The 26,889-nt window shown below is 41.0% G+C and overlaps 1 protein-coding gene across 2 annotated transcripts in view; it reads left to right on the top strand.

The window, feature by feature from the left end:
* The first annotated feature begins 1,245 nt into the window (after positions 1-1,245).
* The window catches only part of LOC128686658 (cytochrome P450 4C1-like), a 123,396-nt gene continuing 97,752 nt past the window's right edge, over positions 1,246-26,889 (top strand). The window contains exons 1-2 of one of the 2 annotated variants that reach the window (XM_070087345.1): positions 1,246-1,380; positions 7,234-7,425. In XM_070087345.1, coding sequence (XP_069943446.1) covers positions 7,321-7,425 — 105 coding nt within the window. In that variant the 5' untranslated portion in view covers positions 1,246-1,380; positions 7,234-7,320. The remainder of the gene's footprint in view (positions 1,381-7,233; positions 7,426-26,889) is intronic. The other variant, XM_070087351.1, reaches the window with a different exon arrangement.

Below are 26,889 nucleotides of genomic sequence, written 5' to 3'. Positions count from 1 at the left end.
CTGCTTTCGTAAGGTTAAGTCCAGGATCTTTCCTTAATTCATTGTATAACTTAACAAATATTTGAGGACAATTGTATTGTAGAGGTGTGAACTTTGCTCAGAGGCGCCGCTTAGTGTGTCAGCAAAGATTTGTTAAGTTATACCATGAATTAAAGAATGATCCTGGACTTCAACTTACGAAACAGACAAAGCAAATGAGACAGTAATTATGGACAAAGTAGATTATAGGGGAAGAATAAACATGATATTAGGAGAGAGGGGAACACAGGCCCCGCCCGGCCTTGAGGGAAGACTCATGTGTACAACGCACTCACGCTGATAGACTACATATGGATGACTGGTAGCATGAAGAATTGTAGATGTATCTACGAATACACTACATACACATTACACACTGCTGTTGTATGACGTTCAAACACACACACTACAACATACAGTTATAATGTGCCGTCCAAACACAAACTACAGCATACAGCTGCAGTGTGGGGCTCAAACACAAATTACAGCATACAACTGTAGTGTGGCGTTCAAACACAAACTACAGCATACAGCTGCAGTGTGGCGTTTAAATACAAACTACAGAATACAGCTGCAGTGTGGCGTTCAAACACAAACTACATCATACAACTGTAGTGTGGCGTTCAAACATGTAACTTTAAAAACCTTATCTTGAGAATCCTTCTTCTGACTGGTTTCAAACTTTTGAAGCTGGTGCATAGGTCATAAAGGAAAGTTTGAACTGCTACTTTACATTGTAGGCTCCTTTTTGTTGAGTAGGTTGAGTAGGTTGAGTAGGTTGAGTAGGTTGAGTAGGTTGAGTAGGTTGAGTAGGTTGGGGGACTGAGGATGTACGAGAGGATGAAGGGAAAAAATACCACGGATTGTACAGATATTTAAGCAAGTTAAAAAATGAAAAGGAAGAAAGGATACAAGAGTTACTTTAGTTAACGAGGAGGTTGACAACAGCCAGGAAATGTTGCTGTCTTGGCTTATCTTAGGTAAGTTTATTCAGGTACAGATACACAAATACATTTACACAAATTATCGTACATAGCAGCATATGTATAGATTACATAGGATAACCCAAAAAAGTCAGACAAAGTGACTTATTTCCATTGCGTCCTTGGCGAAAAGAGGAGATGCTGAGTTGTAGGTGATGTTGAGTTTGTGTTGAGTCTTATCATGACTGTTGCTACCCAGATAACTTGGAGAGGCAGCGAGGCAGCGCACAAGTCTGGCACTGATGTCACCACTTACTCTGCCCACTCTATGCAACCTCTGTTCAGTTTAGAGTTGAGTGGACGAGAGCATCAACCTCGCATGTAGCGCTGCCTTAAGAGAATTTTTTTTTCTGGGAGTCTTTAAAAATAAGCCAGACAGGTACGTGAATGGATGTGGTTGTTGGTGTGATGGACTTACCTAGCATGGGCCCGTAGGTCTATCACAGTGCTCTGTTTTGACGACTTTTCAGTTCGTCTTAAGACCATTAATAGAACACAATCCAGTTTTGGCTTGACATTGCTACAGGAAGACCGAAATGTTGAGAAGATTTTCCTCTGGTAAAGATGCTTCCATGTGATTTTTTCTAGCCAAAAATTTATTGCGACTTTCAATCTTACAGGAGTTCTTTACTGATTGACAATTTAAATACAACAATGATTTAAATAACTATAACGATTTAAATAACTACAATGTTTTCATTCTGGAGTTTATCTGGAGAGAGTTCCGGGGGTCAACGCCCCCGCGGCCCGGTCTGTGACCAGGCCTCCTTAGGTCAGTGTCCCAGGATGCGACCCACACCAGTCGACTAACACCCAGGTACCCATTTTACTGATGGGGAACATAGACAACAGGTGGAAAGAAACACGTCCAATGTTTCTACTCTGGCTGGGAATCGAACCCAGGCCCTCACCGTGTGAAGCGAGAGCGTTAACCACCAGGCCACCCAGAATATGATAGACATTTAGTGTCGACTAATAATGTATATTTTACATATCAAGTAGCGTTAAATCCGGAAGTGTAATTCATTGCATCTTAGTGTTGGATACAGAGCTGATCAAGAATTGACTGAGGCATCTGGTGGAGCGGCCGCGGGGGTGTTGACCCTGGAACACCCTGCAGGTAGCGGAGTATCTCTTGTATGACACGAAGACATTCATAGGCAAATCAAAAGAGATGAGGGGGTCATCTTATTGGTCAGTACATTCAATTTAAAAGAGAAATGAAAAGGAAATGAGGAAAGCCATAAGAGAATATGAAATTGAGGTTGCGAGGGACTGGAAGACCAATCATAAAGGGATTTCACATATATAGGAATAAGATTATGGAAAAGATAAGCCCACTTCAGTGTAACTCAGGTCAGCCTACTGTTAGTAACAAAGAAATGTGTACAGTTTTCAACATTTATTTCCTGTGTCTATGCATAAGAGGGCACAAAATAAATTCCAGAAATCAACAGTTAGACTGGTCAAAATGAAAATAATTTATGCAATATCAAAGTCAATAGTAATAAATGGAAGCTAAACAAATCACCGGTTTCTAATTATCTGTTTTCAAAAGTTCTAGAGGAATGTTAGGAGGAACTTAACAAACCCTTAGCTGTAGTGATATATTGAAGAGTTAACCTCTTCAATGTATCACTACAAAGATGTATCATACGGGATTAATGGCATATGGCAAATGTAATACCCATTTACAAAGGAGATAGGTCTTTAGCTTCAAATTATTGACCAATTAGCCTAACCTCAGTTGTGGAAAACCTGAAGGAATCAACGACTGCTGATGTAATTTGAAACTACCTTAGAAGATGCAATTTGGTCAACGAATCTCAGCAGGTATTACAAACAGGCATTCTTGCCTTACGAATTTACTAACCTTTTTCACTAAGGTATTCGAGGAGGTAAACCAAGACAAAGAATGCAACAATGAGTACATGAACTTCAGTTTGGTATCTGATAAAGTTACACACAGGATGCTGATTAAGAAAGTGGCGGCACATGGAACAGAAGAAATTATCTCCTGGGTCGAGGCCTGGCTGACCGATAGGCAGCAGGGAATTCGTATTAAATAGCAAAATGGATATGGGGATCGAACCCATGGCAGTTGAGTCCTAAAATTCTGTGATTTGTTTGCAGTCATGTTGTTGCGACTTCTTGAGTCAAGTTTACATGAGAACCTGTTACGAGTGGTGTGCCACAAGGGTAATTGTTGAGACCCCTGTTGTTCACAATATACATAAGGAGCATTGATGAGTAAGTTTGCCGAAGACACTAAAATATGTTGTCAAATAATTTCTGATGTGGACACTAGAAGCCTTCAGGATGACCTGGATAGGTTGATGCAGTAGTCGGAAAAGTGACAAATGTATCTTAATGCAAAATAGTGTAAGGTTCTAATCCTACGAGAAATTAAATAACTTTGACATTTATAAGCTAAACAATATACATAGATCTTAGTTATCATGAATGCGAGAAATAACTAGGTGTTCTGGTTTGCAAAAAAATTAAGCCAATACATCAGCGTATAATGGTTTGCAATAAAGCTAGTATCAAGAAGTATAAATAATAGAAGTCTTAAGGTTATACTTCAGATTTATACTACATATTTTTAGTTAAAACTCATTTAGATTATGTTTCCCAGTTCTGGTCTCCATGTTACAAGACGGACATCTATGCGCTCGAAAATATACAGAGAAGGATGAAGTTGATTCCATTCATTAGAAACTTTTCCTACGGAAATAGACTGAAAGCACTGAATCTCTTTTCTTTGGAAAGGCGTTGAATAAGGGAAGAAATGACTGAAATGTACAGATGGAAAACAGGAATAAATAAATAAGATATAAATAGTGTGTTGAAAATATCTAAACAAAACAGGACTCGCACTAATGGATTCAAGTTGGAGAAATTTAGATTTAGAAAGGATATCGGGAAGTATTAATTTAGGAAGAGTTGAAGATGAATGGAACAAGCGCTCAGGCAGCGTCACTGAGGCGAGAACTTTGGGTAGCTTTAAAAATAGATTGAAGGTGTACAAGAGTGAGCGTGGACGGGTGTGAGTTAGACCTGTCCGGCATGGGTCAGTAGGCTTGTGGCAGTTTTCCTTCGTTCTTGTGTTCTTATGTTCGATCATCCGTTCGCGCAACTGCCTCCCATTCTCTGACCACTCAGACTGTTGGTACCCTCCTAACATCATTCAACCCAGAATAATTCAACATATATGATGGTTTGTTGTCATTAAGGTTGTTGGTATCACCAAGGCAGGTTTGAATACAAGCTGTTGATTGTTCTGAAAATTCTGTTGCCTATGGTGCTGTCTCCTCTAGTTGTATATAAATGTTTGAATTTAAATTTTACTGAGACTTATTGTGATTTATAATAATGTGTAGTAACAATAATTTAAAAACAACAACGACAACAATAATGATATTAATAATAAAAGAAGAAAACTAAGTTTTTTCTTTTTCGGGCCGCCCAGTCTGGGTGGGAGACAGCCGTCTGCCGACCCCGAGGGTGATCCAGGGATCAACACCCCCGCAGCACAGTCCTTGACCAGGCCTCCTGGTGAATACCAGGCTGTTACTGCTGGCCGCACGTTAACCAACATACGAATCAGACTCTGGCTGATCAGTCACTGAGTTTCCGTATCTGTCTAGCTCCAGCTCTTGAACAGTCTTGGGCCCCGGACACTTACCATGTTTTCTTTTAGTGTAATAATGGCGCCCCTACTTTTCATTAAGGGTATATCGCACCGTCTGCCCAGTCTTTTGCTCACGCAGGGAGAGATTTGTGTGTGCAGATATGAAAGCAATCCCTCTAGGATTTTCCAAGTGTAGATTATAATGTATCTTTCTCGCCTACACTTTAGTGAGTACAGGACAAGTGACTCCAAGTGTTCCCAGTAATTAAAGTGTTTGACGGAACTTGTATGTGCAGTAAAGGTTCTCTGTACATTCTCTAGATCTGCAATTTCATCTGCTTTGAATGGAGCTGTTAGTGTACAGAAGCATTCCAGCCTAGAGAGAACAAGTGATTTAAAAAGGATCATCACAGGCTTGCCATCTCCTGTCTTGAATGTTCTCATTATCCATCCTATCAGTTTCCTCGCAGATGTAATACAGACACTATTGTGATCCTTGAAGGAGAGAGCTTCCGACATTAACACTCCTAAGTCCTTCACATTACTTTTCCGCTCTATTGTGTGATTTGAGTTTGTAGTATATTCTGTTCTAGTTATTATTTCCTCCAGTTTTCCGTAACAGAGTAGCTGAAATTTGTCCTCATTGAACATCATATTACACAAATAACCCGCACGTAGAAGAGAGGAGCTTATGACGACGTTTCGGTCGTACCTGGACCATTTACAAAGTCACACTAACGAGAAGTAGAGCAGGACGAGTATGTATAGGCAGGAAGAGGTAGTAGTAGTAGCCAAGTAGGACCGAAATGTCGTCGTAAGCGCAGGTTATTTGTGTATCGTTCCAGTCGTGATATTGTGCCTTTTTGTTATAAACATCATATAGCTTTGCGTTGCCCATTGGAAAGCTTGGTTTATATCTACTTGGATATTTACCGTATTTTCAATGGTTGACAGTCTAATGTGGAATCTAGTATAGTCTGCAAAAGATGACACAGTGCTATGGTTTGCATCTCTGTCTATGTCTGATATGAGGATGAGGAACAGGATGGGGACGAGTACTGTGCCTTGTGGAACAGAGCTTTTCAATAAGGTGCTGGACAGGCACCTAAAGTCAGTACCTGATCAGCCGGGCTGTGGTTCTTACATTAGTTTATGTGCGGCCAGCAGTAACAGCCTGGTTGATCAGACCCCGATTTACCACGAGGCCTGGTCTCAGACCGGACCCCTCTGCAGGTATACTCCAGGTATACTCCAGTTTCAGACTTTCTTTACCACTTTTCTTAGTGTTCGATTGGTTAGAAAATTGAAGATCCGTCTGTCTCTTTTATCAGTTATCGTTTTAGTACGCATTTTGTGTGCTATTACACCATACTTGCACTTGTCAAAGGCTTTTGCAAAATCTGTGTATACTCTGCATTCTGTTTGTCTCCCAGTGCGTCCAAGACCATATCATAGTGGTTCAGTAATTGTGAGAGGCAGGATCGATCTGCTCTAAACCCGTGCTGCCCTGGATTGTGTAATTGTTGGAATCTAAATGATTTGCGATGATGCTTCTTAGAAATCTTTCAAAAAATTTTATGTTGTGGAATGTTAGCGCTATTGGTCTGTAATCTTTAGCTATTGCTTTGCTGCCACTTTTATGGAGTGGGGCTATATCCGTTGTTTACAGTGACTGTACGATTACACCCGTGTCTATGCTCCCTCTCCATAGCATACTTAAGGCACACGAAAGGGATTTCTTGCCGTTCTTAATGAACATGGAGTTCCAAGAATCTGGGTCTGGGGCTGAGTGCATGGGCATGTTGTCAATGACTTTATCAAAGTCCCGTAGAATTAGGGTTATGTCAGAAATTTGGCATACATTGACAGGGTTTTCAGGCTCATTTATGAAAAAATAATTCGGAGTGTCGATCTTCAGACCGATTAATGGCTCTCTATGCACAGTCGTATTGAGACTTCAGTATCTCATTCTTATCTTCGCTGTCATCTGCGTAAGTTCCATCTTGTCTGAGCAAGAACCCGATACTAGATATGGATTTTGCCTTGCTTTTGGCTTACGAGAAGGAATTTTTTTAATTTCTTTCGATTTCACTAATTGCTTTTAGCTCCTGTTTCTCCCGGATCCTGTATAAATTTGATGAAGGTACCCTCGTAGCTGTATGTGTTTTGCTGATCAGGACCCTTGTGCATGTTAGTCTGGAATTCAATTAGATTGTGATCCGAATTAGTTGTTTTTGATATTGTTATGTTTCTTACCAGGTCATCATTATTTGTGATAAGGTCAAGTGTGTTTTCCAGTCTTGTTGGCTCCACTATCTGCTGGCTTAGGGTGTATTTATTGCAGAGATTCAGCAGCTCATGTGTGTGTGACTTTCATTTGAGCTGCCTCCAGGAATAGTCTCTGCTATAACATTATTTGCTATATTCTTCCATTTTGAATGTCTTAGATTGAATTCACCACACAGCAAGATGAAGATTGAGACACTTATGTAACATATGGGAATCTTTATTGAGGAAGTGTTTCACCACACAGTGCCGTAAGGAGAGGAGGAGTTTGAGGTAATCAGTCCCTCAGCCTAACATATTGTATTCCCTCAGAAGGTCTTGGAGCAGGACGCCTCTCCATACACTTACAGATCGTGAAGAGATCTTGGAGGTGGGTAGTGAGGAGGAAGCGTCTCCAAGATGGAAGGGCTGAGTTACGATGGAATGGTAGAATACGTGATCTACTTGGTCATCACTGCCCTCCTTGCTCTCACCCTCTTTCTTTTCTTCAAGAGGCTCCAAAAGGTGTGTATTTTTCTCTATGTATGTGTGTATATGTCTATATGTCTCTATGTATGTACTCACCTATTTGTACTCACCTATTTGTGGTTGCAGGGATCGAGTCATAGCTCCTGGCCCCGCCTCTTCACTGATTGCTACTAGGTCCTCTCTCTCCCTGCTCCATGAGCTTTATCATACCTCGCCTTAAAACTATGTATGGTTCCCGCCTCCACTACTTCACTTTCTAGGCTATTCCACGGCTTGACTACTCTATGACTGAAGAAATACTTCCTAACATCCCTTTGATTCATCTGAGTCTTCAACTTCCAATTGTGACCTCTTGTGTCTGTGTCCCATCTCTGGAACATCCCGTCTTTGTCCACCTTGTCTATTCCACGCAGTATTTTATATGTCGTTATCATGTCTCCCCTGACCCTCCTGTCCTCCAGTGTCGCCAGGCCGATTGTGTGTGTGTGTGTGTGTGTGTGTGTACTCACCTAGTTGAGGTTGCAGGGGTCGAGTCCGAGCTCCTGGCCCCGCCTCTTCACTGATCGCTACTAGGTCACTCTCCCTGAGCCGTGAGCTTTATCATACCTCTGCTTAAAGCTATGTATGGATCCTGCCTCCACTACATCGCTTCCCAAACTATTCCACTTACTGACTACTCTGTGGCTGAAGAAATACTTCCTAACATCCCTGTGATGTGTGTGTGTGTGTGTGTGTGTGTGTGTGTGTGTGTGTGTGTGTGTGTGTGTGTGTGAGTGTGTGTGTGTGTGTGTGTGTGTGTGTGTGTGTGTGTGTGTGTGTGTGTGTGTGTGTATGTGTGTCTGTGTGTGTCTGTGTGTTTACTCACCTAATTGTACTCACCTAATTGTGGTTGTAGGGGTCGAGACTCATCTCCTGGCCCCTACTAGGTCTTCTCTCTCTCCTTGCTCCATGAGCTTTATCATACCTCATCTTCAAGCTATGTATGGTTCCTGCCTCCACTACCTCACTTGCTAGATTATTCCACTTCCTGACTACTCTATGACTGAAGAAATACTTCCTAACATCCTTTTGACCCCTCTGCGTCTTCAACTTCCAATTGTGACCCCTTGTTTCTGTGTCCCCTCTTTGGAACATCCTGTCTCTGTCCACCTTGTCTATTCCACGCAGTATTTTGTATGTCGTTATCATGTCTCTCCTAACCCTCCTGTCCTCCAGTGTTGTTAGGCCGATTTCCCTTAACCTTTCTTCATAGGACATTCCCCTTAGCTCTGGAACTAACCTTGTCGCATATCTTTGCACATTCTCTAATTTCATGACATGCTTGAGCAAGTGTGGATTCCAAACAGGTGCTGCATACTCCAGTATGAGCCTGACGTACACTGTGTACAATGTTTTGAACGATTCCTTACTAAGGTATCGGAATGCTGTTCTCAGGTTAGCCAGGCACCCATATGCTGCAGCAGTTATCTGGTTGATGTGTGCTTCCGAAGACTTGCTCAATGTTATAATCACTCCAAGATCTTTCTCCTTGAGTGAGGTTTGCAGTCTTTGGACACCTAGCCTATACTCCATCTGCTGTCTTCTTTGCCCTTCCCCGATCTTCATGATTTTGCATTTGGCGGGGTTAAATTCGAGAAGCCAATTGCTGGACCAAGTGTCCAGCATGTCCAGGTCTCTTTGAAATCCTACCTGGTCCTCATCTGATCTAATTCTCCTCATTAACTTCACATCTTCTACCAACAGGGACAGTTCAGAGTCTAACCCTTCCATCATGTCATTCACATACACCAAAAATAACACTGGTCCTAGGACCGACCACTGTGGGATCCTGCTCGTCACAGATGCCCACTGTGATACCTCATCACGTACCATGATTCGTTGTTGCCTCCTCGTCAGGTATTCTCTGATCCATTGCAGTGCCCTTCCTGTTATACGTGCCTGGCCCTCTAGCTTCTGCACTTATCTCTGTGTCAAAGGCCTTCTTGCAGTCTTAGAAGATGCAATCAACCCACCCCTCTCTCTCGTGTCCTACTTCTGTTACTTTATCATAAAACTCCAGAAGGTTTGTGACACAGGATTTCTCTTCCATAAATCTGTGCTGGTTGGCGTTTATACTCTTGTTCAGTTCCAGGTGAGTAGTAAGGAAGGCGGCTCAGCGGTCTCTCAAAGGATGCTGCCTTTTCACACCTAGGTGTGAAATTTCACACCTATGTGTTAATGACCTTTCCAGCCCCAAGCCTGCCCATGCCCGCCTCGTCCCGCCTCGTGCCCTGTCCTGCCCTGCCCTGCCCAAAGCCACATCCTGCCCTGCCCCATGCCTACCCTGCCACACCTTCTGCTGTACCTTCTGCTGCGTCCGCCGGATATCGCTCCCGCTCCCCGAATATTTTTCCGATCTTTTAGAATTTTTTTTAATTTCATAATTTTTGAAGGTCCGCTTACCGGGATCAGAGACACATTTTTACTCCCCCCTCTGGGTACCCCTGTGGGAAGACCTCCCCCCACACCTCCCATCACCCACTCCATCTCCCATACCCTCTATGCCCAAATATTCCTGCTCCATCTCCTTGGATCAAGATCTGCACTCCACTTCATTGGATCAAATTTTTGGGTCCTCCCTATGGAGCATGGTATATCCCCCTATGGTACTTTCTTTTAAATTATTAAAAAAAATACAGGTAGAAACAAGTAACTTCCTCTTAATGACTTAAATGAACTAACATGCATGACGTCACCCCACCTGTGTTTACTCAGCAGTCAGTGATGTCACGTGATAGCCACCCATGACCTCACTCAAGACACAACAGGCTGAATCAGGACTGTCACCACAACACCCTCAACAACCCACAACTAATAACCTTTTTTTCAGTATCTCTAGTTCAACAACAACACCCACAACCCACAACATCCACAACAACAACACCCACAACCCACATCACAATTTTTCCCCTTTCGATACAAATTTTTCATAAATTTTTAATGCCACTAATATACATTTTCACTCTTAACTCAGGATGACCCAAATAATTCCTCATTTTCGTTAATACCCACAACTCCCCACAACAATCCACAATTTTTTACATACTACGACAAAAGATTCACTTGTCACGAATTAAGATTTCAATTCTATAACTCCGACTCTCTACACCATACAACTCTCCTCAAGTCATTAAAACCCTCATATTTCATTAAAATTCTAATATAATCCTCTTCTCACCCGTTCTCCATCTCACCCATATTTCTTCACATCCACTCACCCATCTCCCAACACCTCACTCTCCCCATCAACATCTCACAACACCTCACTCTCCCCATCAACATCTCCCAACACCTCACTCTCCCCATCAACATCTCCCAACACCTCACTCTCCCCATCAACATCTCCCAACACCTCACTCTCCCCATCAACATCTCCCAACACCTCACTCTCCCCATCAACATCTCCCAACACCTCACTCTCCCCATCAACATCTCCCAACACCTCACTCTCCCCATCAACATCTCCCAACACCTCACTCTCCCCATCAACATCTCCCAACACCTCACTCTCCCCATCAACATCTCCCAACACCTCACTCTCCCCATCAACATCTCCCAACACCTCACTCTCCCCATCAACATCTCCCAACACCTCACTCTCCCCATCAACATCTCCCAACACCTCACTCTCCCCATCAACATCTCCCAACACCTCACTCTCCCCATCAACATCTCCCAACACCTTACTCTCCCCATCAACATCTCCCAACACCTCACTCTCCCCATCAACACCTCACTCTCCCCATCAACACCTCACTCTCCCCATCAACACCTCACTCTCCCCATCAACACCTCACTCTCCCCATCAACACCTCACTCTCCCCATCAACACCTCACTCTCCCCATCAACACCTCACTCTCCCCATCAACACCTCACTCTCCCCATCAACACCTCACTCTCCCCATCAACATCTCACAACAAGACACAATTTTCACTCATAACCCACAATTTTCCTCGTTTTAAGTATTTCATCAGAAAAGTTACCACAACACATACAATTTTCACCAACACAAGAAAAAAGATTTTTTGCACTCGTAACCCACTTACAACCTTCACACACTATTCGCACTCAATTCACCTATCCCAATTCAACAAAAAGATACAAATTTCACTTATAACCCAGAATTTTCATTTTTGATACAATTTTTTTCTCAAATGACACTAATACACAATTTCACTCTTAACTCACATTTTTTCCCATTCTTACGAATTCTTCAAAAAGACCCAAAAAATATTTTTACATATTGCGAATTAAGATTTCATTAATACCCACACACAAACACACACACAAACACACACAAACACGCACACACACACACACACACACACACACACACACACACACACACACACACACACACACACACAAACACACACACAAACACACACAAACACACACACACACACACACACACACACACACACACAAAAACACACACAAACACACACAAACACACACACACACACACACACACACAAACACACACACACACACACACACACACACACACACACACACAGAACAAAATCAGAACGACAGCAGCTGAGGGAGAGGACAAAAAAGCGAAAGGAGCTAGGAAAAGAGACAAGGATGGAACCAGCAGAGGTCAGTCAGAGCAGGACAGAACAGCAAGGGCAAGCACACACACAACTATTCTCAGAACCATACAACCTATCACACCATCCCAACACACACTACAATCCATACCCACAGCCTCCACCCAACACCGAGCTATAGAATCCCACAGTATGCCACCAGGTCTCCCACCCTAACAGGCCCCCCCCCCAAACCACAGTGTTGGAAAGGAAACTGAAGGTATGGTACACAAACGCTGATGGAATAACAAATAAGTGGGAGGAGTGGCATGAAAGAGTCAAAGAGGCATCACTGGACATCATAGCTCTCACAAAAACCAAGCTTACAGGTATGATAACAGATGCCATCTTTCCAAAGGGATACCAAATCCTGAGGAAATACAGAGGGAACAGGGGGGGTGGAGGAGTGGCATTGCTGATCAAAAATTGCTGGAATTTTGATGAGCTGGAGAGAGGAGACAGCAGAGAAGAAAGTGATTACATAGCGGGAACGCATCACTCTGGAGGTCCCAAGGTGGTAATAGCAGTGATGTATAACCCACTACAGAACAGCAGGAGGCCAAGGCAAGAGTACGACGAGGGCAATAGAGCGATGGTTGACACACTGGCTACAGTGGCCAGAAGAGCTCATGCATGTAGGGCAAAGCTCCTGATCATGGGTGACTTTAACCACAAGGAGATCGATTGGGAGAACTTGGACCTGCATGGGGGCCAAGATACATGGAGGGCTAAGATGATGGAGGTGGTACTGGAAAACTTCATGTACCAACACGTAAGGGACACTACAAGAGAGAGAGGAGAGGATGAACCAGCAAGGCTGGACTTAGTATTCACCTTGAGTAGTGCAGATATCGAGGACATCACATATGAAAGACCCCTTGGGGCCAGTGACCATGTGGTTTTAAGCTTCGAATACACAGTAGAGCTACAAGTGGAGGGAGAAGCAGGAAGGCCAGGACGAATGAAGCCAAACTACAAGAAAGGGGACTACACAGGAATGAGGAACTTCCTGAACAGGGTTCAGTGGGACAGAGAACTGGCAGGGAAGCCAATTAATGAGATGATGGAATATGTAGCAACAAAATGCAAGGAGGCTGAGGAGAGGTTTGTACCCAAGGGTAACAGGAATAATGAAAAAGCCAGGATGAGCTCATGGTTTACCCAAAGGTGCAGGGAGGCAAAACCAAGTGTGCTAGGGAATGGAAGAAATATAGAAGGCAAAGGACCCAGGAGAATAAGGAGAGCAGTCTTAGACCCAGAAACGAATATGCAGAGATAAGAAGGGAGGACCAAAGACAATATGAAAATGATATAGCAGCGAAAGCCAAATCTGACCCGAAACTGTTGTACAGTCACATCAGGAGGAAAACAACAGTCAAGGACCAGGTAATCAGGCTAAGGAAGGAAGGAGGAGAGACAACAAGAAATGACCGTGAAGTATGTGAGGAACTCAACAAGAGATTCAAAGAAGTGTTCACAGAGGAGACAGAAGGGGCTCCAGAAAGACGGAGAGGTGGGGCACACCACCATGTGCTGGACAAAGTGCACACAACCGAGGAAGAAGTGAAGAGGCTTCTGAGTGAGCTAGATACCTCAAAGGCAATGGGGCCAGATAACATCTCCCCATGGGTATTGAGAGAGGGAGCAGAGGCACTATGTGTACCTCTAACAACAATATTCAATACATGTATCAAAACAGGGAGATTGCCTGAGGTATGGAAGACAGCAAATGTAGTCCCAATCTTTAAAAAAGGAGACAGACATGAAGCATTAAACTACAGACCAGTGTCACTGACATGTATAGTATGCAAAATCATGGAGAAGATTATCAGGAGAAGAGTGGTGGAACACCTAGAAAGGAATGATCTCATCAACAGCAGCCAACATGGTTTCAGGGACGGGAAATCCTGTGTCACAAACCTGCTGGAGTTCTATGACATGGTGACAGCAGTAAGACAAGAGAGAGAGGGGTGGGTGGATTGCATATTCTTGGACTGCAAGAAGGCGTTTGACACAGTTCCACACAAGAGATTGGTGCAAAAACTGGAAGACCAAGCAGGGATAACAGGGAAGGCACTACAATGGATCAGGGAATACTTGTCAGGAAGACAGCAGCGAGTCATGGTACGTGGCGAGGTGTCAGGGTGGGCACCTGTGACCAGCGGGGTCCCACAGGGGTCAGTCCTAGGACCAGTGCTGTTTCTGGTATTTGTGAACGACATGACGGAAGGAATAGACTCTGAGGTGTACCTGCTTGCAGATGACGTGAAGTTGATGAGAAGAATTCACTCGAACAAAGACCAGGCAGAACTACAAAGGGATCTGGACAGGCTGCAGACCTGGTCCAGCAATTGGCTCCTGGAGTTCAATCCCACCAAGTGCAAAGTCATGAAGATTGGGGAAGGGCAAAGAAGACCGCAAACGGAGGGGGCCAGAGACTACAAACCTCACTCAAGGAAAAAGATCTTGGGGTGAGTATAACACCAGGCACATCTGAAGCGCACATCAACCAAATAACTGCTGCAGCATATGGGCGCCTAGCAAACCTCAGAACAGCATTCCGACATCTTAATAAGGAATCGTTCAAGACCCTGTACACCGTGTACGTTAGGCCCATATTGGAGTATGCGGCACCAGTTTGGAACCCACACCTAGCCAAGCACGTAAAGAAACTAGAGAAAGTGCAAAGGTTTGCAACAAGACTAGTCCCAGAGCTAAGAGGTATGTCCTACGAGGAGAGGTTAAGGGAAATCAACCTGACGACACTGGAGGACAGGAGAGATAGGGGGGACATGATAACGACATACAAAATACTGAGAGGAATTGACAAGGTGGACAAAGACAGGATGTTCCAGAGATTGGACACAGTAACAAGGGGACACAGTTGGAAGTTGAAGACACAGATGAATCACAGGGATGTTAGGAAGTATTTCTTCAGCCACAGAGTAGTCAGTAAGTAGAATAGTTTGGGAAGCGATGTAGTGGAGGCAGGATCCATACATAGCTTTAAGCAGAGGTATGATAAAGCTCATGGTTCAGGGCGAGTGACCTAGTAGCGACCAGTGAAGAGGCGGGGCCAGGAGCTTGGACTCGACCCCTGCAACCTCAACTAGGTGAGTACAACTAGGTGAGTACACACACACACACACACACACACACACACACACACACACACATGGGTATTGAGAGAGGGAGCAGAGGCGCTATGTGTACTCCTAACAACAATATTCAATACATCTATTGAAACAGGGAGATTGCCTGAGGCATGGAAGACAGCAAATGTAGTCCCAATCTTTAAAAAAGGAGACAGACATGAAGCATTAAACTACAGACCAGTGTCACTGACATGTATAGTATGCAAAATCATAGAGAAGATTATCAGGAGAAGAGTGGTGGAACACCTAGAAAGGAATGATCTCATCAACAGCAGCCAACATGGTTTCAGGGACGGGAAATCCTGTGTCACAAACCTACTGGAGTTCTATGACATGGTGACAGCAGTAAGACAAAAGAGAGAGGGGTGGGTAGATTGTATATTCTTAGACTACAAGAAGGCGTTTGACACAGTTCCACATAAGAGATTGGTGCAAAAACTGGAGGACCAAGCAGGGATAACAGGGAAGGCACTACAATGGATCAGGGAATACTTGTCAGGAAGACAGCAGCGAGTCATGGTACGTGGCGAGGTGTCAGAGTGGGCACCTGTGACCAGCGGGGTCCCACAGGGGTCAGTCCTAGGACCAGTGCTGTTTCTGGTATTTGTGAACGACATGACGGAAGGAACAGACTCTGAGGTGTACCTGCTTGCAGATGACGTGAAGTTGATGAGAAGAATTTACTCGATCGAAGACCAGGCAGAACTACACACACACACACACACACACACACACACACACACACACACACACACACACACACACACACACTGCTAAGGGACATCGATACCTCAAAGGCAATGGGACCGGACAACATCTCTCTGTGGGTCCTTAGAGAGGGAGCAGATATGTTGTGCGTACCACTTACCACAATCTTCAACACATCCCTGGAAACTGGGCAACTACCTGAGGTATGGAAGACGGCAAATGTAGTTCCCATTTTCAAAAAAGGAGACAGAAAAGAGGCACTAAACTATAGACCTGTGTCATTGACGTGTATAGTATGCAAAATTATGGAGAAGATTATCAGGAGGAGAGTGGTGGAGCACCTGGAACGGAACAGGAGTATAAATGCCAACCAGCACGGATTCACGGAAGGCAAATCCTGTGTCACAAACCTTCTGGAGTTTTATGATAAAATAACAGAAGTAAGACAAGAGAGAGAGGGGTGGGTTGATTGCATCTTCTTGGACTGCAAGAAGGCCTTTGACACAGTTCCTCACAAGAGATTAGTGCAGAAGCTAGAGCATCAGGCGCATATAACAGGAAGGGCACTGCAATGGATCAGAGAATACCTGACAGGGAGGCAACAACGAGTCATGGTACGTAATGATGTATCACAGTGGGCACCTGTGACGAGCGGGGTCCCACAGGGGTCGGTCCTAGGACCAGTGCTATTTTTGGTATATGTGAACGACATGACGGAAGGGTTAGACTCAGAAGTGTCCCTGTTTGCAGATGATGTGAAGTTAATGAGGAGAATTAAATCTGATGAGGACCAGGCAGGACTTCAAAGAGACCTGGACAGACTGGACACGTGGTCCAGCAAATGGCTTCTCGAATTTAATCCTGCCAAATGCAAAGTCATGAAGATAGGGGAAGGGCACAGAAGACCACAGACAGAGTATAGGCTAGGTGGCCAAAGACTGCAAACCTCACTCAAGGAGAAAGATCTTGGGGTGAGTATAACACCGAGCATGTCTCCGGAAGTACACATCAATCAGATAACTGCTGCAGCATATGGGCGCCTGGCAAACCTGAGAACAGCATTCCGATACCTTAGTAAGGAATCATTCAAGACACTGTACACCGTGTATGTCAGGCCCATACTGGAGTATGCAGCACCTGTTTGGAACCCGCACTTGATAAAGCACGTCAAGAAACTAGAGAAAGTACAAAGGTTTGCAACAAGGTTAGTTCCAGAGCTAAGGGGAATGTCCTATGAAGAAAGATTAAGGGAAATCGGCCTGACGACACTGGAGGACAGGAGGGTCAGGGGAGACATGATAACGACATATAAAATACTGCGTGGAATAGACAAGGTGGACAAGGACAGGATGTTCCAGGGAGGGGACACAGAAACAAGAGGCCACAATTGGAAGTTGAAGACACAAATGAGTCAGAGAGATAGTAGGAAGTATTTCTTCAGTCATAGAGTTGTAAGGCAGTGGAATAGCCTAGAAAATGACGTAGTGGAGGCAGGAACCATACACAGTTTTAAGACGAGGTTTGATAAAGCTCATGGAGCGGGGAGAGAGAGGGCCTAGTAGCAACCGGTGAAGAGGCGGGGCCAGGAGCTAGGACTCGACCCCTGCAACCACAAATAGGTGAGTACAAATAGGTGAGTACACACACACACACACACACTTTTCTCAATAACTGTTAAGAAATATTCTCTCAACAACAACCTTCAACATGTCACTACAGAACAACCCCATAATACTTTGAACACGATTAAAACATTCTCATTCATCATTTGAATACTCCCAAACACCTTTTAATAGCCTCAAACATTGTTTGAATATTTCCAATCTCTTTTTCGGTATCTCTAGTTCGACAACAACGCCCACAATCCTCATCACTTATCATTTTATTCACAATTTTTCCTCTTTTGATACAAAATTTTTCACAAAATGACTTAATGACACTAATGCACATTCCTCCCTACACTCACTAAAATTCTAATAAAATCCTCTCCATACCCATCTCCTTGAATCCAACTCACAACTCATAACCCACAACATTTCACAACAACTAATCATCTCACTACCCAACTGTTGCATCATGTTTATATAACCTCTAAGTCCCAGGTATTAGGGGTTCGCCCTCCAATCTTTTCCAATTTATCATAACTTTTCACTTCTATAATTTCTTTTAAAATATTCACACATTATCTTTATTTTCAGTAAAATCCCCATATTTCATTAAATTTCAAATACAACTCTCCTCATACCCCCTCTCCATCTCACCCACATTACTTCACATCCACCCACCCATCTCCCAACACACCTCTTCAGAACACAAAAAAAGTCACATTTCACATCCACAAATCCATCTCATCACCCATCTCAAATCCAATAAATTCACTAAAACAACACATTTTTTTTACACAATCCCTCAAAACACTGTAACCAAGATGTTCACCAAATTCTATGACCACCTAACACACAGACACATTTTACTTTGAACAACACCAAAAACACCATCAATCACATTTGAATACTCCAAAAACATCACTTGACCACCTTCCAAAACACTTTCATACAACACCTTTGAATAGCCTCAAACATCTATTGAATGCTACGAAAACACCACTGAGTACTGCCGTAACAACATTCGAACATTTCAGAATAACATTGGAATACCTCTAAAACATCATTTTTGAACACTCCCAAATTACATTCTCAAGCACACATTTCATTTAACTGAAATTACGTCTCATCCACTGAACTACACACTCATTCTCCAGACTTTACAACATAAACACAAAAACTGAGTCATACACTTATGACACGAGCTCACGATCACCACCATCTCCATATGACGATTACTAATATCTAAGAAAACCACTAAGATCACACACAATTTTTACACATTCCCTCAGATCACTATATTCAGTAACACCCACTGTATACACATCTCCTCAAATCACTATAAACAAGACGGTTACCAAATTCTATGATCACACTCATCTCAAATCCCCCAAAATCACAGAAAACATGAACATGAACACAAACCTAATACACAAACATGATCATCATCAACTGAAAACATATAATGCACACACAAAAAACTAAGACAACCACCAACATACACCCATGATCACTTACATCAAGAATTACTAATATCACAGAAAACACTCATTCCATTCCATTGAAACCATTCATCACTCATTTTTATAAACATTCACACTAAAAATCATGGCCACCAACTCCATATCGTATTTGCCAATATCTAAGTGCACTCACCTTACTACCACCAACACATGATGTCACACCACACAGGACAGGTGAGGTCACAGATAGGGGCACCTCCAGTGACGTCACACTCCCACCTGTGATTACTTGGTGGTCAGTGACGTCACACCCAACGCAACTTGTTTCATCCTGTTGTACCCACAATATCTAAGGACACCATAACCAAGACGATTACCACATTCTATGACCCCACCACTAAGATCGCAGAAAACACTCATTTTTATAAACATTCGCACAAAAATCACGATCACCAATTCCATATCATGTTTACCATCATCTAACAACACTCATCACCAAGATCACCAAAAATCTAAGATCACGCATCTTAAAACTACTATGATCACAGAAAACACTCATTATTTAAACATTCACACAAAAATAAGATTTATGCACAAAAATACCATGTCACATCCACCAACGTCTATAGCATATCATGAGCACTATAACATATCACCATCACCAAAAAATAAGACACAGACACCCACAACTTATACATGTCAATCACAACAAATTTAAGACATGAAACTTACTCACCAACTAAACCACGACGTGTTAATCATAAATCTAAGACATGATCACAAAAGAAGCCATGACACAAACACTACAACATGTCAACCAACTAATACACAGCAAATTTAAGACATGAGACATAACCAGAAATCTAAGACACATCCAAACCCTGAGACATGAACACAAAATAAGTCATATCACGAACACTATAACATGACCACCAACTAATACACGACATGATCACAAGAAATTTAAGACATGAGGCATTTCCAAAATCTAAGACATACCCAAAAAACTTAGACATATGCACAAAATAAGATATAAGTATAAGAATACAATGTCACAATCACCACCAACTACAACACATTATATACCTAAAAACCTAAGAAACACCAAAACTAAGTCATACACCTCCAACCAAGACATGACATGAACACACATCCAACTAATACATGACATGATCACAACAAATTTAAGACATGAGACAAATCCAAAATCTAAAACATATTAATAAAAATCTAAGACATATACACAAAATAAGACATAAGCATAAAAATACCATAACATGAACACTATAACATGCACATCAAACTTACATAACATGATCATAACAAATTTAAGACATGAGATATACACACCGAAACTAAAACATACACCTCCAACTAAGACATACACACCATAACTAAGACATACACCTCCACCTAAGACTTACACATCATAACTAAGACATACACCTCCAACTAAGACATACACATCATAACTAAGACTTACACCTCCAACTAAGACTTACACATCATAACTAAGACATACACCTCCAACTAAGACTTACACATCATAACTAAGACAAACACCTCCAACTAAGACTTACACATCATAACTAAGGCATACATCTCCAACTAAGACATACACATCATAACTAAGACATACACCTCCAACTAAGACTTACACATCATAACTAAGACATACACCTCCAACTAAGACATACACATCATAACTAAGACTTACACCTCCAACTAAGACTTACACATCATAACTAAGACATACACCTCCAACTAAGACTTACACATCATAACTAAGACATACACCTCCAACTAAGACTTACACATCATAACTAAGGCATACACCTCCAACTAAGACTTACACATCATAACTAAGACATACACCTCCAACTAAGACTTACACATCATAACTAAGACATACATCTCCAACTAAGACTTACACATCATAACTAAGACATACACCTCCAACTAAGACTTACACATCATAACTAAGACATACACCTCCAACTAAGACATACACATCATAACTAAGACATACACATCCACCTAAGACTTACACATCATAGCTAAGACATACACCTCCAACTAAGACTTACACATCATAACTAAGACATACATCTCCAACTAAGACTTACACATCATAACTAAGACATACACCTCCAACTAAGACTTACACATCATAACTAAGACATACACCTCCAACTAAGACATACACAACATAACTAAGACATACACATCCAACTAAGACTTACACATCATAACTAAGACATACACCTCCAACTAACACTTACACATCATAACTAAGACATACACCTCCAACTAAGACATACACAACATAACTAAGACATACACATCCAACTAAGACTTACACATCATAGCTAAGACATACACCTCCAACTAAGACTTACACATCATAACTAAGACATACATCTCCAACTAAGACTTACACATCATAACTAAGACATACACCTCCAACTAAGACTTACACATCATAACTAAGACATACACCTCCAACTAAGACTTACACATCATAACTAAGACATACACCTCCAACTAAGACATACACAACATAACTAAGACATACACATCCAACTAAGACTTACACATCATAACTAAGACATACACCTCCAACTAACACTTACACATCATAACTAAGACATACACCTCCAACTAAGACTTACATATCATAACTAAAACATACACCTCCAACTAACACTTACACATCATAACTAAGACATACACCTCCAACTAAGACTTACATATCATAACTAAAACATACACCTCCAACTAAGACTTACACATCATAACTAAGACATACACCTCCAACTAAGACTTACATATCATAACTAAAACATACACCTCCAACTAAGACTTACACATCATAACTAAGACTTACACCTCCAACTAAGACTTACACATCATAACTAAGACATACACGTCCAACTAAGACTTACACAACATAACTAAGACATACACCTCCAACTAAGACATACACACCATAACTAAGACATACATCTCCAACTAAGACTTACATATCATAACTAAGACATACACCTCCAACTAAGACATACACACCATAACTAAGACATACATCTCCAACTAAGACTTACACATCATAACTAAGACATACACCTCCAACTAAGACATACACACCATAACTAAGACATACATCTCCAACTAAGACTTACATATCATAACTAAGACATACACCTCCAACTAAGACATACACACCATAACTAAGACATACATCTCCAACTAAGACTTACACATCATAACTAAGACATACACCTCCAACTAAGACATACACACCATAACTAAGACATACATCTCCAACTAAGACTTACATATCATAACTAAGACATACACCTCCAAGTAAGACATACACACCATAACTAAGACATACATCTCCAACTAAGACTTACACATCGTAGCTAAGACATACACCTCCAACTAAGACATTAGGTATCATATTTTCGGTGTTTATGCATATTTTTTGTGTGTTCATATGTCTTATGTGATTGTGTTTAGCATTTTTTGTGTGCAAGTTTTAAGGTATATATGAGTTGAGTATTCGTAATTCAAGATTTTTTTGTGCTCAATTGTTAGTTTTGTGATTTGGGAAAAAAAATTTTGGTGTAAAAATTATGGATTCATATGTCATAAGTGCATGTCTATTTTTGTATGATATGGAGAATAGTTAACATGATCTTAGCATAGTGGTTGTCATGTCCAATTGATTGTGTTTTAGTTAGAGGTGTGTGTTTTAGATCTGGTAATGTCTCATGTCTTAAATTTGTTGTGATCATGTCATGGTATTTTTTGTGCTTATGTCTTATGTCTTATATTTATTGTCCTTATGTCAAGTATACGTTTTGGTGTATGTCTTAGTTATGATGTTTATGTCTTAGTATGAGGTGGACGTCTTAGTTATGATGTGTATGTCTTAGTTGGAGGTGTATGTCTTAGTTATGATGTGTATGTCTTAGTTGGAGGTGTATGTCTTAGTTATTATGTGTAAGTCTTAGTTGTAGGTGTAAGTCTTAGTTATGATGTGTAAGTCTTAGTTGGAGGTGTATGTCTTAGCTATGATGTGTAAGTCTTAGTTGGAGGTGTAAGTCTTAGTTATGATGTGTATGTCTTAGTTGGAGGTGTAAGTCTTAGTTATGATGTGTATGTCTTAGTTGGAGGTGTATGTCTTAGCTATGATGTGTAAGTCTTAGTTGGAGGTGTAAGTCTTAGTTATGATGTGTAAGTCTTAGTTGGAGGTGTAAGTCTTAGTTATGATGTGTAAGTCTTAGTTGGAGGTGTATGTCTTAGCTATGATGTGTAAGTCTTAGTTGGAGGTGTAAGTCTTAGTTATGATGTGTAAGTCTTAGTTGGAGGTGTAAGTCTTAGTTGGAGGTGTAAGTCTTAGTTATGATGTGTATGTCTTAGTTGGAGGTGTATGTCTTAGCTACGATGTGTAAGTCTTAGTTGGAGGTGTAAGTCTTAGTTATGATGTGTAAGTCTTAGTTGGAGGTGTAAGTCTTAGTTATGATGTGTAAGTCTTAGTTGGAGGTGTATGTCTTAGCTATGATGTGTAAGTCTTTGTTGGAGGTGTAAGTCTTAGTTATGATGTGTATGTCTTAGTTGGAGGTGTATGTCTTAGTTATGATGTGTAAGTCTTAGTTGGAGGTGTATGTCTTAGTTATGATATGTAAGTCTTAGTTGGAGGTGTATGTCTTAGTTATGATGTGTAAGTCTTAGTTGGAGGTGTAAGTCTTAGTTATGATGTGTATGTCTTAGTTGGAGGTGTAAGTCTTAGTTATGATGTGTAAGTCTTAGTTGGAGGTGTATGTCTTAGCTATGATGTGTAAGTCTTAGTTGGAGGTGTAAGTCTTAGTTATGATGTGTAAGTCTTAGTTGGAGGTGTATGTCTTAGTTATGATGTGTAAGTCTTAGTTGGAGGTGTATGTCTTAGTTATGATGTGTAAGTCTTAGTTGGAGATGTATGTCTTAGTTATGATGTGTAAGTCTTAGTTGGAGGTGTATGTCTTAGTTATGATGTGTAAGTCTTAGTTGGAGGTGTATGTCTTAGTTATGATGTGTATGTCTTAGTTGGAGGTGTATGTCTTAGTTATGATGTGTAAGTCTTAGTTGGAGGTGTAAGTCTTAGTTATGATGTGTATGTCTTAGTTGGAGGTGTATGTCTTAGTTATGATGTGTAAGTCTTAGTTGGAGGTGTAAGTCTTAGTTATGGTGTGTAAGTCTTAGTTGGAGGTGTATGTCTTAGTTATGATGTGTAAGTCTTAGTTGGAGGTGTATGTCTTAGTTATGATGTGTAAGTCTTAGTTGGAGGTGTATGTCTTAGTTATGATGTGTAAGTCTTAGTTGGAGGTGTATGTCTTAGTTATGATGTGTAAGTGTTAGTTGGAGATGTATGTCTTAGTTATGATGTGTAAGTCTTAGTTGGAGGTGTATGTCTTAGTTATGATGTGTAAGTCTTAGTTGGAGGTGTATGTCTTAGTTATGATGTGTAAGTCTTAGTTGGAGGTGTAAGTCTTAGTTATGATGTGTAAGTCTTAGTTGGAGGTGTATGTTTTAGTTTCGGTGTGTATATCTCATGTCTTAAATTTGTTATGATCATGTTATGTAAATTTGATGTGCATGTTATAGTGTTCATGTTATGGTATTTTTATGCTTATGTCTTATTTTGTGTTCATGTCTCAGGATTTGGATGTGTCTTAGATTTTTGGTTATGTCTCATGTCTTATATTTGTTGTGTGTTAGTTGGTTGACATGATATAGTGCTTGTGTCATGGCTTATTTTGTGATCATGTCTTAGATTTATGATTAACACGTCGTGGTTTAGTTGGTGCGTAAGTCTCATGTCTTAAATTTGTTGTGATTGACATGTATAAGTTGTGGGTGTCTGTGTCTTATTTTTTGGTGATGGTGATATGTTATAGTGCTCATGATATGCTATAGACGTTGGTGGATGTGACATGGTATTTTTGTGCATAAATCTTATTTTTGTGTGAATGTTTAAATAATGAGTGTTTTCTGTGATCATAGTAGTTTTAAGATGCGTGATCTTAGATTTTTGGTGATCTTGGTGATGAGTGTTGTTAGATGATGGTAAACATGATATGGAATTGGTGATCGTGATTTTTGTGCGAATGTTTATAAAAATGAGTGTTTTCTGCGATCTTAGTGGTGGGGTCATAGAATGTGGTAATCGTCTTGGTTATGGTGTCCTTAGATATTGTGGGTACATCAGGATGAAACAAGTTGCGTTGGGTGTGACGTCACTGACCACCAAGTAATCACAGGTGGGAGTGTGACGTCACTGGAGGTGCCCCTATCTGTGACCTCACCTGTCCTGTGTGGTGTGACATCATGTGTTGGTGGTAGTAAGGTGAGTGCACTTAGATATTGGCAAATACGATATGGAGTTGGTGGCCATGATTTTTAGTGTGAATGTTTATAAAAATGAGTGATGAATGGTTTCAATGGAATGGAATGAGTGTTTTCTGTGATATTAGTGGTTTTTGATGTAAGTGATCATGGGTGTATGTTGGTGGTTGTCTTAGTTTTTTGTGTGTGCATTATATGTTTTCAGTTGATGATGATCATGTTTGTGTATTAGGTTTGTGTTCATGTTTATAGTGCTCATGTTATATCTGAGTTGGAGGTAAGTGTGATCACAGAATTAGTGATCTTGGTAAACGTGATATGGATATGGTGTTCGTGATTTTTGTGTTGTTGTTTATAAAAATGAATGTTTTCTGTGATTTTGGTGGATTTGAGATGAGTGTACTTAGATGATGGTAGTGGTTTTGAGATGAGTGTGATCATAGAATTTGGTAATCGTCTTGTTTATAGTGATTTGAGGAGATGTGTATACAGTGGGTGTTACTGGATATAGTGATTTGAGGGAATGTGTAAAATTTCTGTATGATCTTAGTGGTTTTCTTAGATATTAGTAATCGTCTTATGGAGATGGTGGTTATCGTGAGCTCGTGTCATAAGTGTATGACTCAGTTTTTGTGTTTATGTTGTAAAGTCTGGAGAATGAGTGTGTAGTTCAGTGGATGAGACGTAATTTCAGTTAAATGAAATGTGTGCTTGAGAATGTAATTTGGGAGTGTTCAAAAATGATGTTTTAGAGGTATTCCAATGTTATTCTGAAATGTTCGAATGTTGTTACGGCAGTACTCAGTGGTGTTTTCGTAGCATTCAATAGATGTTTGAGGCTATTCAAAGGTGTTGTATGAAAGTGTTTTGGAAGGTGGTCAAGTGATGTTTTTGGAGTATTCAAATGTGATTGATGGTGTTTTTGGTGTTGTTCAAAGTAAAATGTGTCTGTGTGTTAGGTGGTCATAGAATTTGGTGAACATCTTGGTTACAGTGTTTTGAGGGATTGTGTAAAAAAAAATGTGTTGTTTTAGTGAATTTATTTGATTTGAGATGGGTGATGAGATGGATTTGTGGATGTGAAATGTGACTTTTTTTGTGTTCTGAAGAGGTGTGTTGGGAGATGGGTGGGTGGATGTGAAGTAATGTGGGTGAGATGGAGAGGGGGTATGAGGAGAGTTGTATTTGAAATTTAATGAAATATGGGGATTTTACTGAAAATAAAGATAATGTGTGAATATTTTAAAAGAAATTATAGAAGTGAAAAGTTATGATAAATTGGAAAAGATTGGAGGGCGAACCCCTAATACCTGGGACTTAGAGGTTATATAAACATGATGCAACAGTTGGGTAGTGAGATGATTAGTTGTTGTGAAATGTTGTGGGTTATGAGTTGTGAGTTGGATTCAAGGAGATGGGTATGGAGAGGATTTTATTAGAATTTTAGTGAGTGTAGGGAGGAATGTGCATTAGTGTCATTAAGTCATTTTGTGAAAAATTTTGTATCAAAAGAGGAAAAATTGTGAATAAAATGGTAAGTGATGAGG

Source organism: Cherax quadricarinatus, chromosome 2, assembly GCF_038502225.1.
Source record: "Cherax quadricarinatus isolate ZL_2023a chromosome 2, ASM3850222v1, whole genome shotgun sequence".
In the NCBI taxonomy this organism is placed as follows: domain Eukaryota; kingdom Metazoa; phylum Arthropoda; class Malacostraca; order Decapoda; family Parastacidae; genus Cherax; species Cherax quadricarinatus.
This window is presented reverse-complemented; position numbering and strand designations above follow the sequence as displayed.